General features: G+C 44.5%; 1 protein-coding gene across 1 annotated transcript in view; it reads right to left on the reverse strand.

The window, feature by feature from the left end:
* Nucleotides 1-11,814: 11,814 nt before the first annotated feature.
* The window catches only part of ALDH4A1 (aldehyde dehydrogenase 4 family member A1), a 58,914-nt gene continuing 52,220 nt past the window's right edge, over nucleotides 11,815-18,508 (reverse strand). The window contains exons 13-14 of the mRNA XM_075606005.1: nucleotides 18,385-18,503; nucleotides 11,815-17,522 (exon numbers count right to left, since the gene is read on the reverse strand). Coding sequence (XP_075462120.1) covers nucleotides 17,410-17,522; nucleotides 18,385-18,503 — 232 coding nt within the window. The 3' untranslated portion in view covers nucleotides 11,815-17,409. The remainder of the gene's footprint in view (nucleotides 17,523-18,384; nucleotides 18,504-18,508) is intronic.

Raw genomic sequence — 18,508 nt, forward strand, 5'->3', positions numbered from 1 at the left:
ATGTGCGGCTGAAGCGCGACTGCGAGGGGCAGCTGGCCCAAGACACCATGCACAATAAAAATGACTTGTTCAACGAGAACCCCATGGTGTGAGTCTGCAATTACTCTCCAGGGGCCCTCACCACCCAGAAGGAGTTCCTCGTCAGGACCATCTACCTGCGGACGCATAGATCCTGATGAGGTGGAGGCGCTGCACATGATATAGGTAGGACTCGCACCCACTACCTCAGCTGCCTGTCTGGAGTGACATCCCCTATACCATCATGCGGGAGACTCGGGAGTCCTGTTGCCTACAGGTGCACCACCAGACACGAACATGTAATGGGGTCTGGATAGACCACAGGGGCCAATGTGAGATTGGGTGGGTCAGACCAGAGGGAACAACCGTTATATATATATATATATCTGTATATATATATGTATATATGTATATATATATATATATATATATATATATATATATATATATATATATATATATATATATATATATATATATATACAGTGTTCGACAAATCCGGTTGTCTGCACGCCCGTGGCGACTGGATTTAGGCCGCTGGCGACTCGTGCTGCGGCTCTATGAATTACCCTGCTCGCGCCCCCAATTTTTTTTTTTAAATAAATAAAAAATCCCCCCCCCCCTGATTGGGCTGACGCAGGGAAGAGGGCCACTGGCAGCTCTCGGTCAGCCCCTCTGCCCCCCCCCCCCCTGCACCCGATCCCCGCTTGCTGCCCAGGGCGGGAGGTATGCTGGAAGGTCCCCGTGGCTGCTTCCCAGGGCTGGAGGAGAAGGGCAGGCTGGCAGCTCTGACTCCCGTCACCATGGCTGCAGCCTGTGCGGGAGGTAGAGGAGGGGTGCGCGTGCACACGGGGGGGAGGGAGACAAAGTTCCCTGTCCGACCACGTTTCCCCATCCGGCCACGTTTCCCTTTTCTCATCCGGCCACGTTCCCCATCGGAGAGGTTGGTGTGGCCGTGTGGCTGGCCCCTGATCCCCCCGCAACTCCTGCCCGACCTCCCGTCTGGCTGCCCGACCTCCCGCACCTCCCGCCTGGCTGCCCAAACCCCCCCCCCCGCATAGCTGCCCGACACCCCGCCTGGCTGCCCGACCTCCCGCACCTCTCGCTCGGCTGCCCGACCTCTCGCACCTCCCGCCTGGCTGCCCAACCTCCCGCAACTCCTGCCCGACAACCCCGCCTGGCTGCCCGCCCCCCCCCCCCTCCTGGTTGTTCGACACCCCCCCCCTCCCACCCCCGCCTGGTTGCCCGACCCCCAGACCGCAGCTGGCATGTGAAGCAGCATGTGGAGGACAAGAAAGCCCTGGATGAACAGGTAGGCCCCTTCCCTTCCAATGAATACCCACCCAGTCACCCACCCAGTGAGTGTGTCTGAGTGTGTGTGTGTCTGAGAGTGTGTGTCTGAGAGTGTGTGTCTAAGAGTGTGTGTCTGAGAGTGTGTGTCTGAGAGTGTGTGTCTGAGAGTGTGTGTCTGAGAGTGTGTGTCTGATTGTGTGTGTCTGAGAGTGTGTGTCTGAGAGAGTGTGTCTGAGAGAGTGTGTCTGAGAGTGTGTGTCTGAGTCTGTGAGTGTGTGTCTGTGTGTCTGTGTGTGTGTGTGTGTGTGTGTGTGTGTGTGTGTGTGTGTGTGTGTGTGTGTGTGTGTGTGTGTGTGTGTGTGTGTGTGTCACCCTCTCTCCCTGTTACCCTCTCCCTGTCACCCTTTCCCTGTATCACCCTCTCCCTGTGTCACCCTCTCCCTGTGTCACCCTTTCCCTGTGTCACCCTCTCCCTGTGTCACCCTCTCCTTGTGTCACCCTCTCCCTGTGTCACCCTCTTCCTGTGTCACCCCCACCCTCTATCACCCTCACCCTTTCCCTGTCGCCCTCATCCTTTCCTTGCCACCCTTTCCGTGCCGCCCTTTCCCTGCCGCCCTTTCCCTGTCGCCCTTTCCCTGTCGCCCTCACCCTGTCGTCCTCTCCCTCTCTGTCACCCTCTCCTTCTCTCTCTCCCTGTCACACTCTCTCTCTCTTGCACTCTCACTCTCTATCGCACTCTCTCTCTGTGTCGCACTCTCTCTCTCTGTCGCACTCTCTCTCTCTCTGTCGCACTCTCTCTCTGTCGCACTCTCTCTCTCTCTGTCGCACTCTCTCTCTCTCTGTCGTACTCTCTCTCTCTCTGTCGCACTCTCTCTCTCTCTGTTGCACTCTCTCTCTCTCTCTCTCTGTCACACTCTCTCTCTCTGTCGCACTCTCTCTCTCTCTCTGTCGCACTCTCTCTCTCTCACATACTCTGGATCTCTTATTTACCCTATATATCTTAACTGCCCTATACCTACACCGAAATAACCTATACTGCTTTCTTCCAGATCTAACTCTCGAGCTTCACACAGGAGACATCGGAATCCCCCCTAACCCAGAAGACAGGTAGGGAACACCTCCCCTCCAATGTATAACATTGAGGGAATCAGGGTACCTGGACATTGAGGGACTGCGGATCAGGTAAGATCCCAGGCGGGATTGCTGCTTTAGATATTGTGAAGCGGGGGCATCCAGACACTGGTTAAGGGGTTCAGGAAACTAGTCATTCACATCTGGCTTTTTTTTCTAAATCCGACATTTACACACATACACACACATATACACACACACACGTAACAAGGACTAATTGTAGTATAATGTAATACAATAAATAAACTTATGTCAAAAAGAATGTTGTTCTTACTAGGAATTAATTCTTTTTTTTTTAAGTTGGCCATGGGGCGGGGCTGGGGGTGGGGCTAGGGCGGGGCTGGGGGCGGGGCTAGGTGGCGAGTAGATTTTTTTGTTCGGCGAGTAGATTTTTGGGTGATTTGTCGAACAGTGGGGTCCCCCCACCATTGATCTGCAAACCTCCACCCTCCAGGGAACCCGCAGTTCCTGATGTATTGAGGTAGTTGTACGTTTGCATGTTAGTGTTTGACTCAACAAAAGCTACAAATATTACCTGGCGAGTCACCAATAGGAAGTCGCAACATCCTCTCCCAATGATATTGCTGCTTTCTATTGCCCACAGGTTCTTGGCTGATGCCGAAGGCCATTTTTGCCTACCAGGTATCTATTCTTTCTTAACTGAAAAACTGCTTGTCTGGACCCCGCGGTTCAGGTAATATAAAAAGAAACACCACAAACCCCAGAAAAATATGAGCAGCAACGATTGCTGCTTTAAGAAGTTTTACATTTGATGACTATATATTAGCCTCCACCACCTCTGCATCAACTACCATTTTAGAAAATATATACTTCACATTTTCACTGAAACTAACTTCAGAGTGTAACCAAATTGTTCTAGCATTCCTCTTTATGTAGAAATACTTCCGTAGTGTACATTACTAAAGTATTTGAATGTTCCCAGCACCACCTACATTTTGTAGAGTGTACAGCAGGGCTCTTCCATTTGTTTTCCAACGGGCCGGTTCAGAAAATTTAGGCGCAGAAGAGCCGAAAGCTTATTGTAATTTCAAAATCATAGACCATTTTTTTAGTTCCACGTATATTAACCCAGGGGTAAAATGGATCAAATAAATACAGTGAAAGAGAAGGAAAGTCAGGGGAAAAAAAGAGAGTGAGCGATAAAGTGAAGCGAGAGAGAATGGTAGAGAGAAAAAGAAGGAGAGCTGAAAGGGAGAAACAGGGAATGAAAGTGTTAAAGGAGAGGTCAGTGAGTCAGGCGAGAAGACAAAATAAACAGAGAACAGTGGGTCCTCGTGGCTGTCATTCTTCCATGTATTGAACAAATCCGGGGCTCATTCGATGAAGCACCCTGCGTGTGAAACGCGTCACAGTGTTTGTGCCAGTACTTTCTTGCATGTTTTTTTAACATTAAATATATCTTTTGGTCATTATGTCCCAGTACCTCTTTTTCTGAATGAGCAGTGCGCCGACATTTTGTCCTTTATCCAGAAGACCTTCCACTTTCATCCATGTAGTAAAAAAGGAGGGAGAGGGAGTAGGGGGTATGATACCTTTTTTTGGTGCTTGTGGTTGAAATGTTACAAGCTTTCAAACCTCTCAGGGTCCTTCATCAGGTCATTAAATCTCCAATCTTATGTACCTCCTTCCTGGCCTCTATAATTGAACACAGTACTCTAGATGAGATCTCACCAATGATCTATAAAGTGGCATCATCCCCAAATCTTTCTGCCGCTAATAACTCTCCCATCACAGCCTAACATCCTGATAGCTTTCCTCATTGCTTTCCCCATTGTTCGTCTACTTTTAAGCTCAAATATGACTTCCAGGTCATCTGCAAAAATGTATACTTCCCCTCCAAACTATTTGTAATGTCATTAGTAAAGATATTAAAGAGCACCAGTCTTAGTACAGATCCCTGAGATCCTCCACTGGTTACCTTCCCCTCGTCTGAATGTTCTCCCATTGCCACAACTCTCTGTCACCTATCTTTCAACCAATGTCTTATTCATTCTACCAGCTTAGAGTCCAACACCAAGCATTGCAACTTGTTTATCAGTCTTATATGTACTGTACATAGTGTAACCCTCCCTGCCAGGCTTCTTAGGGAGGCTACATCGGTGTGGTACATATATGACTACGCATGTTTTACCTTGACTCAGTGTGCTGGCATTCGGGTGGCTGGGTGCTGAGGTAGCAAGGTTGTGAAATAATGGACGCCTGGAATTTTTATAGTACAACCGTAATTTATTTGTGTCCCCAACTCAGGGACGACTCATACATATCTTGCTTGACACATTGTATAGAGTTTTATACAAATACATACACAAATATTTATCTTCCATCTGTGCCCACCTAGATGAAGATTCTCTAACATAATTGCTTGGGTAGTTGTAGGCCCAGCCCACCTTGTCTTTTCGGAACCTTTCAGATAGTGGTCCAACTATTCGGAGCCCTTATGGGAAATCCTGATAGTTCTCATTGTGCTTGACCCAATACCTTGCTGTCTGTATGTGGGCACTGCCACTTCCACACAGACTGATGAGAAACCTCACCGATGATCCGCAAATAGAGCAGGCACCTCGGAGCTCTCTTTTCTTGAGCCAATCTATGGTGTGCCATTTTCCTTTTACTGAACTATACAGGACTCTTGTTCCATCTTTGGGGGCTACTTACTTAAGAGGTACTGGCCCTATCTGTAACATAACAAACAAGGGGGTCTGGTCTATGCTATCACCTTATTAACATACCCATCAAGACTCCCCAAGGCTCCACTCCTCTGGACCTCCAGAAACCTAACCTTCCTGGACAGTCCCTCGTCCTTAAATACCCCTGCGTGACGTATCCATCCCCATAGCAACCAGGATGGGGCCCAGCATATACCAGTATTGTTATTAACCCTTTAGGAGGACGGCTACAATAGTTACATAGAGTATATGTATCAAGATGGATATATTGATAGATAATCAATAATACAAATTCCCAATACAAAATCATATGAATATATTGTAGCTCATATAAATATTTAATGGAGATTTAATAGCTAATATATGAGACATATCAGTGCAGCATCAAACATGAATTCACTCTAAAAGAAAAGTTTGTTTGAGCCCTTAGTCAAGACTCCATATGTAACGGAAAATAAAATACAGGGATCATCATCTCTCCCCAAAAATGGGAAGTGGCAGGTTTTCGATATGATAATATATACACCCATCTGCTTCGGGTTAGCAGCTCTGGCTGAGGCTAATTGGCAGATCAAGCCATTTGATGTACCATGTTAGATAAGAAGTTATGAGAGCACAGATTAACTATGACACTTTTTGGATGGATCCCAAAGTCGCTCTTTCCCAACCACAGTAAAATCAGGGTGCTAACACGATCCAGATTGGACACAGAAGCTGGAAACATAGTAACAAGTGTAACAATGCTTTGAACTGCTCCTGGCAAGAACCCCATTCTGAACTTCCCCTGAAGAGACTGCACATATACTCAGGGAAACATAAGGCTTCAAGCTACAGATGTCTCGTCTGCTAGAAGAGTCTGCAATGCATTGATGACTTGTGAGTGCTTTATATGCTACTAATAAATAGTGGTCTGTGAATGCTTTCAAAAGAGATTAAGGGCCATATTTACTAAGTACTTCTAAGCTGTAGGGAACCTTCTGATCCCATTATTAAGTGGTTAGGCCGTAAGGTGCCTTATGACTTAGCACTGTTTAGTAAATATTGTCCTATTATTTTCAGGAGGTTTCCGCTATAGAAAATAGCACAACAAAGTGGTTTATTTGCAGGTTGCAAACGCACAACGTTTCGGGGATCTCCCTTCTCCTTGGATAGAGATTCGCAGTCTTCGTGCCAAGCTCGAAGTCTCCCAGAAAGAGTTTCACAATCTAGGTCCCGAGCGGGAGATCTTCAAGAAAGAGGTATATAGTCTCAATATGACACTAGATGTCTCTCACCAGGGGGTCAACAGTCTCCGGGCAGAGTTGGACATATCACAGAACAAGGTTCATACTCTCCGCATAGAGCTGGATGCCTCACACCAGGATATAAGTGGTTTCCACACAGAACTGGAAAGCTCTAAAAAGGAATCTCACAGTCTAGCAGCAGAGCTGGACATCTCTCAAAAAGATGTCCGCAGTCTTAGTATGGCTCTTGAAGTCTCTCAGAAGAAGCTTCACGCCCTTAACCTACAGCTAGAAGTCTCACGCCAGAAGACCTGGAGTCTCATCTCAAAAGTGCATAAATGGAAGAAGGACTACGAGAAGACCCTGAGGGTTATAGAGAATGTGGAAAGAATAGAAAACTGACAGAGGAAGTTTCATATCTGGTTGATCAAGCCAGTAAAGAAGTTCAGGAGAAGCAACAACTCCAACAAGGAAAGTTAGAAGTACAGTTGGCACTGGAAGAAGCAGAGGACGCTCTTCACCAGGAAAAGAGCAAATCCCTGTGTTGGCATTTGGAACCCTCTCAGATCAGAGCAGACTCTGAAAGAGGTAAGAGAAACGTGCTAACACTCCAGAAATATGGTCGAGTTCTCATCCAAGGAAGGTTGGAGAGAGAAAGGTATCTGCGCACACGCTCTACAGCGCTCATCATACAGGCTGCCTACAGAGGAACGAAAACTCATCAGCTGTGTTGCCAAAATAAAGCAGCCTGCCATCTCCAGTCAAAATGTAGAATGCAACGACATAGAAAGAATTATGCACATTGGAAGCAATGTGTTATTTTATTCCGGTCAAATATTAGGAAGTGTCTGCATCAAAGATGCTACAGGAAAATGAAGGAAGCTGCTTGTATGATTCCATCCAGATAAAGGTCCTACGTCACAACCAAGCAAGCTGTGCGTTGCTATAAGCCCAAACGCACTGCCGTCTCAGTGCTACAATCGGCTTTCCACAAAATTCAGGCAAGAAGAACCGAATTACGACTGAGAAGCGCAATACAAATCCAGTCATGCTACCATGGCAATATGGCCCAATCCAGGTTCCTCACGATGAAAATAGCCACTATAAGAATTCAGTCTTTGGCTATAATGAGACAGAACGGTATCTGTGATCAGGCTACTAAAGATGCAAATTATATATTCAAAACCGAATATAAGCTCAAGGAAAACACACAAAACTGTAACAAATGAATAGCAATAAAAATGGAGCAAAAATCGGGTTAAGAGAGGACGTAATCAAGCCCTGTAGCAATATGAATAAACAGGAGGATAGGAGACACATATATGGGGGGAAATGAAGCAAAACAAAGAAAACACTCTCAAGAGGACTCAGTATGGTTCTCAGTGAATGTCCAGCGCTTGTGTCTTAACCCCGTGTCTCCGGTATGCCCGGTGTGGAATACTCCTTGAGAAAGCGCCATAGGGGGCGTGAAATGCGTGGGAGGAGAGTTGTCTTTGTTTGTCCATGCCATTTTTATGTAGTTCAATAGATATTTTTTATTATTTCAATCACTGGTGAGGTTTCAATCTTCTTAGGAGCTGCAGTCTCATCAATCTACCTTTCACTCCTAAAGATGCAACACCAGTTGTCTACTCGTCTTTGCAAACAAAAACGGCACACGACTACAGCTTTGCCAACTACAAAAAAGAGAGGCCACAGGTAACGGTTAGGTGTGAGGAGAACTACAACCAAATTGATGTACTGAATGTAGGTATCCTGAACAAAAAGCAAATTTTCCCTGGTTTAAAAAGGCAACAGACATATAGACTGTCTGTAGCTGATGAGTCCAGACGGGAGAGGGTTAATTGTAGCTATAGTCAACCTGTCAACCAGTCTCATCAAGCAGGTTTAAATGTGTGCGGCACAAACTGCATAGTTCTCTTGATCCCAGAGGGCCTGTGCTGCTAGAAGAGATTCCCTGGAACAGATCTCTCTAGCACATGGGAGGTGTATGCTGACAGAGAGGGATCCCAGGAGTCCCTCTATTCCAGGACACAGCGGTCACTGGAACCCGCCAGAGCGTGCAGCCCACGGATACCCACCAAGACCCTGGATTGCGAGAGAGACCCTGAATAGGTACCTCTTTAGACTTTGGCTCAGAGGCTGGTAAGAGTCCTATCTTCTCAGCCCTACAGATGCAAGTTAGCCCTTACAAAAGGATAGGCTGTTTGTTTATTTGGGTGCTGCCTTGAAGATGTATTACTTGAAGCTACAGACTGAATAAAAAGCCAAGGTTAATTTTCCCCAAGTATGTCTCCCTGGTTATACCTTTGCACTTGTCTCCTACAGTTAGAGTGACCATATTTGTACCGGCAAAAACCAGGACAACTGTCACGCATGAGCATTAGCGAGTGCCAACTGCGCATTCGTGTTTTCTGGCCGCTTATGCGCATGCGCGATCGGCACTTGCCGACCTCAACCTGCTTTGTTATCCTCAGCATTTATGTGCACCAGTTTCATATTTACTGTTACTATGAGTTCCCTGCCATGATCATCTTTATATAGTGCTGCAAAGTGGTAGGGGCTTGACCCTCAATGCCCTGAAGGACCTTGTGGTACTTATTGGGCCATCGGGCCTCCAGGTACCTGGGCCCCCTAATCGGCCTTGGGCCATCAATCCTTCCAGGCCTTCAGGTCCTTGGTCCTCTTAATCGGCCCTCATTGAGAGGAAATCTCTTATTTTCCTCATGATCACCCTTTTATACATGCCTTACACTCACCCTTTTAAAACCCCTTTGGGTGCTCCCATAGACTTAAATGAGGTCTCCCTCTTGAGAATCATAAATCTCACTCATGAGTGGATCAAATGTTTGAGAGCCATGTGAATACGTGGTGAGACATTTCACATTTTAATGGTCAGCGCTCATCTTTCAGACAGCAGGGACCAGGGTTAACATTTCAGACCTGGCTTCAACGCAAGAATTTGCCCTCTCTTATTATAAGCCACCTTAAAGTGTTAGCCTTTAACACCTTGTACAACTTGGATTTAGGGCATGCAAGTGCCTTGCTTTTATTAGAGATATAAGAGAGGCAGAGAGAGAGATACAGAGAGGCAGAAAGACAGAGAGGCGAAGAGAGACTAAGGCAAATAGATAGGTCACCTGTTCAACACACGCACGCAAGCACAACCTTTAATAAAACCAGATGAGACTTGTGTATATATTTACTGTGACCAGTCAGTGAGATAGCTGGTGAAGTGCTAGTTAGCTTTTAGAGGTGTATAATTTACAATCTAATTATAAGGGTCACATGAGTATTGTAAATATGTGGTTCTACCTGTTCCGTTTATCCATAAACTGCTATACATATCCTGTTCCCCCTTCTTACTGGCCACACATACGTGTGGGGGTTATATTGGACGAACTCGAGCCCCCACCTCCTATACTGAGGTACAGCCAAATAAAGAGGGGTTACAGAGTTAGGTGCAAAAGGAAAGATGCATTTTGGAGGCATTGGTTGGCTTTCACATACACAACAACAAAGTTTGGACCTTATGATTTTCCCATAACATCATACCGATAGCCAAGCAGCAAATTGTTGAATGCTGGATATTTCTGTATCACAGGCATTTAATTTAATCATAACCCAGTGAGTCCCTTGTTAATTGAGCATTTAATCCCGATGATATGAAGTGTTTGGTCATAGGATGTAAGTCGTATCGTGTCTTCGCGTTGAGACTTCACACCTGCTAGTGGAGATGAGGTTACTATGTCTGTATTGTGAAGATCCAGAGGTCACCGTGTTACTTTTAGAAGTGTTTGTGGAAGCCAGCTTTCCAAGCAAATCATAAATGACTTAATTTCCTGTGATACTGAATATGTTATTATTCACTCAAGCACATGGCTGGATTTCAAAAGTTCATATGGTAAAGTGATTCACCTATTCAGTAATGAAAGCGCCCACCGTGCATTGATCCATTAGGAATACTGACCCAGATTGAGTAAATCTTTGCTGCCAGTGGGGCTAGCATGTAGTTGGTAAACATGTATTATTTTGTAGGCCCTTATAATGTTTGACCGACGTATATAGGATCGGACAGAAATGTCACTCTTTTCAACAACAAATTTGCAGTTTGGTCAAAATCTTAATTTTTTTTGTGAAACAACATTGTGATTTATTTTTTCCTAAAACACATTATCCCAAATGATTGTATTTTACAACATATAAGTTATCTCAAATTCCTCGGATATCTGGAGGTCAGGACAGGATTTTGGTATTATTCGTGATTTGGGGATAAATGTATCAGTCTCAAACCTGAGAGAGAGACAGGGTGACGGGACAAAAGTGAGCGTGACAAAGAGAAGGGACATGAGCGTTAAGATAGAGCAGGGGTATCCAAACTCAGTCCTCAAGTGCCACCAAACAGGCTGGCTTTTATGGATAGCCTTGATTCAGCACATGTGGCTCCGTCTTTGACTGAGCCACTGATTGAGCCACCTGTGTTGAAACAGTGATATCCATAAAAGCCGGCCTGTTTGGTGGCTCTTGAGGACTGAGTTTGGAGACCCCTGAGATAGAGATACAGGTAGATTCGTGGACGTGTGATGCTGATACTAGAACGATTTATTTGAACAAGTATTTTCACACAATCCTCTGTGTTGCATTTTCAGTATGCTGTGAAAGTGGCTTCCCTGAACTAGAGAAGATTTTGTTCCCATTCATCTAAATGGGGATGAACTCTTCTCCTGCGTAGTGACAAGGTGCCACAGAGAGGATAGATTGGAAGAGATACGATACAAACGCCCTGAATCAATGTGTTGTAAAGCCGCCTGCCCCTTCCTTTTTGAAGATTTAGATCATATTCAAATAAATTAAGCTTAAAAAAGGAGCAATTCATGTGGATTTACATTTTTTTTCCACACAGGTTTGAAGCAGGGGGTCTCCGGAGCTGAACCCCCATTCATTTCAGCTCCAGGGACCCCCTGCTGCCGGAATTACTTGCCTCCGAAGGGGGTGCCGGTAGCAGCTCCGGCTGAACTAGCTGGGTTTTAAAGTTTAAAGCTCCCACGTCACGTAGACCAATAGGAAGCAGAACGTGATGATGTCACAGCTTCTTATTGGCCCACAGGGCGCAGGGGCTTTGAAACTCTGCCATGTGAACCCTGGTAGCCGAGTGGAGAGGCTACCGGCAGTCCCTGCAGAGGTAAGTATTTCCGGAAGCAGGGGGTCCCCGCAGCTGAGATTAATGGGGTTCAGTTCCGGAGGCCTCCTGATTCAATTCAATGTAAAAACAAAAATTTAAACTCTTGGATTGCCACCTTAAACCTTTTTAAAACATGGAAGAAACAGTTTACAAGGGAGTTGGAGAACAGAGAGAGAGGGGTATGGGGGGGGGGAAGAGAGCTGCATTAGGCAACATTATTATTGGAAACCAATGTGCAGCAGAAGCAACTTCTAAGAAATAAATATACGACACACACAGCTTTTATTAGCAGTGACTTTTATTTTCAGTTTCAACATTTTCAGGCATTTTTTTGTTAGACCCGTAGTAATTAAAATAAAAATTATTCATGTGATAAAATTCTGTGCACATTGTCACTTTGCTTAAAAACACCGAACCTCGGTTTTACCAAACTCCGGGCACAGAGGTTCAACGTATGAGTGCAACAGACTACAAAGCTCTTCATTTACCGATTCCCACGTAAGCAGCAGTACATTTGTGCCGTACATACATCCCAGTGTAGAACTGTATACCCGTCGCCTGTCAGACGGGCCTAACATAACCACATCACACAACCACATCACAATATGAACAATGACAGACTGACACTACGAGGACTACAATAGCTACAACACAGACCCAATCTCACAGCCTTTTCATTCACCAATTCTGGATACTTTTGAAGTTATCTTTATATCTATCAGGCGAACAAAGGTATTTTGCTGCGAGAGAGACTGTGAAAGAGGCATCCCTTCAAATCAATGTATCAACGCTCTTTGCTCCCCTCGCCTCAGAAAGACAACTGGAGCAGTAGGGAGTATAAGGCGTGGGATGATATCATCCACGTGGGATGTACAGAAGCTCTTTGCAGCTTCTCTCCTTTCGGGTGCAAACAATTAATCTTGCATCAGTTGTAGGAAGCAAGAAAATCATTTGTTGCATTAGATTTAAACACGCTCCTCCCAAAATGGGTTCAACAAACATAGGGGCGTTTTGTCTCAGCTCGTCGCCTACATAAATGAAACAAATACAGACTCAATAATCAATGAAATCATCATACTGTTCGGAATATTATTCAAAGCCTGCCTTTGAGTGAAACACTGGTCATTTACAGCCAGACTATACTAAACGGTGCTAAGGCTTAAGGCATTTGAATGTGCCATAAAGCACCTCCATCCTTAGCACCGTTTAGAAAATATGTCCCTTAACTTCTTTAAGCTACAACATTGCCCAACAATAAAGTTCTCTTTTTATACATACTTTGCATTTTAAAATAATAACTCGCCTGATCATGGTGGCTGTGCTAATCAGGGAAGTTTTGTAACAACGTCAAGATCTACACATGGTTTCACAATGGAAGTAATAGAATCCCTTATAGCATCATTAAGGCTTTAGGTACAATAAGCTAGTGCAAGACAGTGTTCTGTAATAGATACAGAAGATGCCAGAATGGGTCTTAAAAAAAAAAACAACAACAATATTGTCTAGAAGAGAGCAGCAAGACATTAATGAGGCACTGACTACCAAAGCCAAAATATGCTATTCCTTTCCTAGTAGTTAAAAGGAGCATGTGTTTTGAAAGCTCATAGATATCATTGTAACTTGACCAAAACCTCTCGAACCCAATTCCTTCCAGGTCAATACAACATTGTGCCGTGTTCTAGCAGCCGTGATGATCTAGAACAGCGGTTCCCAACTCCAGTCCTTAAGAACCCCCAGCAGGTCAGGTTTTAAGGATATCCCTGCTTCAGGACAAGTGGCTCAGTCATTGTGATTGAACCACCTGTGCTGAAGCAGGAATATCCTTAATACCTGACCTGCTGGGTGGTTCTTGAGTCCTGGAGTTGGGAACCATTGATCTAGTAGATTTATAGATGCATTATAGAGCCATGGACATTATTTTATAGATGCACCTAGTACATGAGCTTTCAAAACTTCACAAGTCTCTTCTGCTACAAAATGTTGTAAGCGCATTTACATTATGGATACTATAGCCATAATGGATTCAATACACTAGAATCAGTACAAACAACTAACTAAAATGCTTCTCCAGTCCTACATAAGATTACAAGACCTGGCAAACAGTGCAAGACACATTTCAAAACCTTGGACGGAAAGTATAAGAATTGGCCTGTCAGTGAACAGGTTCATTTACACAAAGCACTTTTGATTTGGGCCCATTATAGTTTGCATTGTTTAGCTCCCATTGTCTCTGTATCTCTCCCACATTTACAATGTGCAAGATTTTGGGGCAGGAACGCCATCTCCCCAATATTACAGTATTTGCGGTTGTATCAACTATATATTTTGGAAAGTTGTTTTTTCGCTATGCATTTGGACACCGCTTAAGACAGGGGTGCGCAATTTTTTTTGGTGACGCCCCCCCCTACCTTACCTTCTTCGTTCACCCCTCACGCGTGCTGAAGCCGGCAGAATCACGGTAAGTAGAGCTTGCAGAGGCCTCGCGCGGTCCCCCAGCATTTACTTTAAATGCCTGGGGGGAGAGCGCGGGACCTCTGCAACCATCCGCGCCCCCCCAAAAAAAAATCTTGCGCCCACCAGTTTGCGCACCGCTGGCTTAAGATAGCATAACCACATTTGCATGATGCTTCCGGAGATCAACGAGCAGGTTTTTTTTTTCCTGTTTGGATACATTCTGAGTTATTACAATGTATCTGCCAAGCCAGTCAGCCACTGGGTGTTGTGCCTGGTAGGCTAAATGGTGACAACATAATGCACATAGCCTGGTGGCAGATAAGGAGAGTCAGATAGCTATAAGGCTTTTACACAGAAAAACAGACGAAGAAAGAAAGAGGAAGTCAGTTGGCACGGGAGGAGAAAGTAAGAATGCTGGAGAAGGAGAGAGAGGGAAATAACTGGGGAAATCATAAGGTATTAAAGGAAAGGGGAGGGGGAGAGATGAGGGGAAGGAGGGAGATTGGTTACTTAGAATTGCGAGCAACGCCAGGTACTTTCAGCTAGTACTGTAATACTATAATCCACAAAGTAGAAAATCGTAATATTGGGGCATCGGTAGTTTTACGAAGATTCATTGTGGGGCCAGAAATTGCAGCAACTACTTCTAACGGTCTCGGCTCTTTTGGACTAACAGAAGATTTCTGTTTAGTTCGTACCGGAGCTTTCCAAAAAAGTCATTTCTCAACGTGCGCGTTATCGATTTAAAAATCTGTACAAATGACCTGTTCTTTTCTTGTAAAATTTCAGAAAATGTTAATGAAGATAAGAAAATAAAAATCAGACAGGCGGTCCTCGGTTTCCCAACGGGATCCGTTCTGGAAGTAGCGTTGGATAGTGAAACCGTTGTAAAGCGAGTCCCATGTTAATCAGTGGCGGTGAGCATTGGATAACGCATTCCGGCATCGAAAAACGGCCCTATGGGTTGCATTGTAAAGCGTTGGATATGCCATTCGGTGTAAAGTGAAACGTTGGATAACGAGGACTACCTGTACATCAAGACAATACCGTAGTGAGAGCATCAAACTGTAATATGGAACTGATAAAGGCCCTAGCAGTAAGGACCCGACTGCAGGTAATGTACAGATTTCTTATATTTAATAGCGTGCGAAGCTGCCGGGCAAACTTTGTAAAACTTGGCACCAAAAGTTTGAACTAAAACGGATCAAATTGTTCAAAATTCGCTATTTCACCTTAAAAAAAAAAAAGGCAAAATAGCGGTCCTGTGATTAACTTTTTATTTTATTTTTTAAGGTTGTACTTCTAAAGCATTAAAAAAAAAAAAAAAAGACAAAAAGCCTCCACCGTACAGTTAATACAAATACCACTTGTGGTACATTTGCATCTCAGACAGGTCTGCAGCCCTGTCTTTCCCCAACAATGCTTCCACTGCAGCCAAGGATTGTGGGAAATGACATGCAAATGAGCACAGTATGTCACTCTTTACGTCTTAATCCATTTTAACATGGAACCCTACAAGCTTATGCCTGCCGCATTACACAGCTTTTCAGCACACAAGTAAAGAGAGACACGGTGTGCTCATTTGCATGTCATTACCAAGAATCCCTGGCTGCAGGGGAAGCACAGTTTGCTAAGAAACAGTGGGGAACGACAGGGTTGCAGACCTGCCTGAGATGCAAATGCACCACACGTGGTATTTTTATTTACTCTACATTTCTAAATGCCCACTGACTTGTTAGCGTTATGCCAAACGCGTTGTGAAACATTTAGCGAGATTCGCTTACGTGTAAAAAAACTATTGCTCATCTCTCTGAAAGCGCCATTATGTACATTTTTAGGGTCTCTGGGGTACAGGTTATATTTTTCCCCTTTGGTGAACAGAATCAAAGTTTTGATGGACTTCATATTCAAGATGCTGCCTCCAGTTATAGGTTGAGACCAATTGTGGAACAGCCTTTAAAAAGTAGTCGGACGGTGTCCAACTTCAGCAAATAAAAAATGTGTTAAATGAGGGGTTAAAGTCATTTAAAAATTCCATTGCCCAACAGGTTTTACAGTATTTGTACTCAAACAGTAATTACAAATACCACGTGTGAGCAGACTCACGTCTCAGACAGGTCTGTAACCTACCTTTCCCCAATATCGCTTAGCATGGAGTGCTTCCGCTGCAGCCAGGGATTCTGGGAAATGACATGCAAATGAGCTCAGTGCGTCACTCTTTACTTCTTATCCATTTTAACATTGATTCCTAGAAGCTTCTGCCTGCCGTATTACACAGCCTGCGCTAAAGAAGTGCAGAGCCAGTAACCCTACTCACAGACCGCTGCTTTGACCTTTTGGGTCTCAGTTTGAGGTTACTGGCTATGCAATGCGAGTACTCTAAAACATAAAACACCTAGGGATTTTTAAATTACATTTTGCATTAAAAAGATGGCGGCCTTCGGAGTTTGTAATTAAAAAAAAAAAAGCAGTGGTATTTGGTACGCCCGAGTGCCACACAGTAACACTGGTATTTGGTACCCCCCAAAGCCACACACTAACAGTGGTATTTGGTACTCACCAATGCCACACAGTAACAGTAGTATTTGGTACTCCCCAGTGCCACACACTTCCAGCCCCGGGGGAGTCTTCCTAAACCCTGACTCATTGCAGGGCAGTCACAACGCATGTTTAACCTGTTCACTGCTGGAAGGGCCTGAAGGGGTTAAAGACTGGGATTAGCTGATGAATACCCGGAATTTGACAGAACCTTTAAAGCAGGTGTTGGCTCAACTGCATTTAATTAAATGTAACAATAGGGATTTTCCCTGTATCCTCTCTCTCGTATTACCAGGTGTCTCGCCAGGCGCGTCGCTTAACTCCCCACGCTCATGTTTGTGAGATGGTTAAAGGTTCCACTTTAGTCAAATAAAAACTACAGTGCGGCACTTTTCCTTTAAATAAAAATGTTATATATTATATATATATATATAGTGCAGAATAAATTAGTACTTCAATGTTAGCTGATATCTTTTTTATTTGGACTAACAATTTATATAAGACGAGCTTTCGAGAGTTTTCCTCTCTTCCTCAGGTCGGCAATACCCGTGACCTGAGGAAGATCCTGAGGAAGAGAGGAGAACTCTCGAAAGCTCGTCTGATTATATCAATTGTTAGTCCAAATAAAAAAGGTCTCACCTTATACTGAAGTAGTCATTTATTCTGCACTATCGCAACTGTGCTAACACGGTTATTTCCGTTTATATATATATATATATATATATATATATATATATATTTCTCCAGTGATTTAAAAAAATTAAAATGTCCTAATAGCCACAGCCGTTCTCCTTTAGTTCTGTACAATAATGACGAGTAACGTTCCGGGTCTCGGAGCCCCGGGAAGTGTTCCGATTCTGTGCCTGGATTCCGGCAGCTTCTCTCACTGCATGTACGGGTACGTCCACTCGTTCCCAGGGACGTGAGTTTCTTTAATTACTTGTGGTGAAGTCCACCGAAGAATATAGTGCGGACCTCCAGGCTTGTCATTTGTACCTATGTTAATACAAGAAGACAATACATGGATTTACCCATTTCATATCAACATTAGATTATTGGTAGATAGATCTAACTAGACATAAAAAGTGACAAAACCCTCCACCGTACAGTGTACAGTAAATAAAAATACCACTTGTGGTGCATTTGCATGTCTCAGACAGGTCTGCAACCCTGTCTTTCCCCATTATTGCTTAGCAACAGTGCTTGCACTGCAGCCAGGGATTCTGGGTAATGACATGCAAATTAGCAGACAGTGTCACTCTTTACTTCTAATGTGGTTATCATCTATCTACGAGAAGATGGATGGTCGATGCCTATGAAGAAATATATTCATACACAGCAGATGGACAGAGGCAGTGGCATAGGTAGACATGGTGTGGGCCCCCGGGCAACATTTTTCTATTGCTTTGGCCGCGCATGCACGATCGGCACTTGCCGGCTGCTCGTGCACGTGTGACCAGCAAGTTCCGATCGCGCATGCACATGAGTGGTCGGCAAGCGCATACGCAGACAGCAAATATGCATTGTCACCCTAAGTTGTGGTCAACCCAGAGAGCGGACCTCCGGGATATAGCTACGCCGCTGGACAGAGGAGAGACAGGGGGATAGATGGAAAGACAGACAAAGAGACTGATCCATATCCCATTACAAATTCCTGGGCGTATAACATCATGACAAACTAAAAAGATTAATGACATTTAACAAACATAAGAGAATGGACAAACACCGATCTTCTTAAAACCCAAGTGATTTGGGATTTCCTCGTTCCAGTCAGTAAGAAGAACGTATATTTGTGACAGTCACTGTGGGGTTTTTGGCTTACATGAAAACACAAGGGCCGTTTAAAAAGGTAACTTACCAGAAGCACGAGACCCTCCAAAAGGCTGCTGGGCCACTACTGCCCCTGTGCATTTATCGTTAACATAGAAATTTCCCGCTGCGTTTCTCAGAAGCCGAGTTGCCTCACTGACAACATTTCTGTG

The sequence above is a fragment of the Ascaphus truei genome, chromosome 6, assembly GCF_040206685.1.
Source record: "Ascaphus truei isolate aAscTru1 chromosome 6, aAscTru1.hap1, whole genome shotgun sequence".
Classification (NCBI taxonomy): Eukaryota; Metazoa; Chordata; class Amphibia; order Anura; family Ascaphidae; genus Ascaphus; species Ascaphus truei.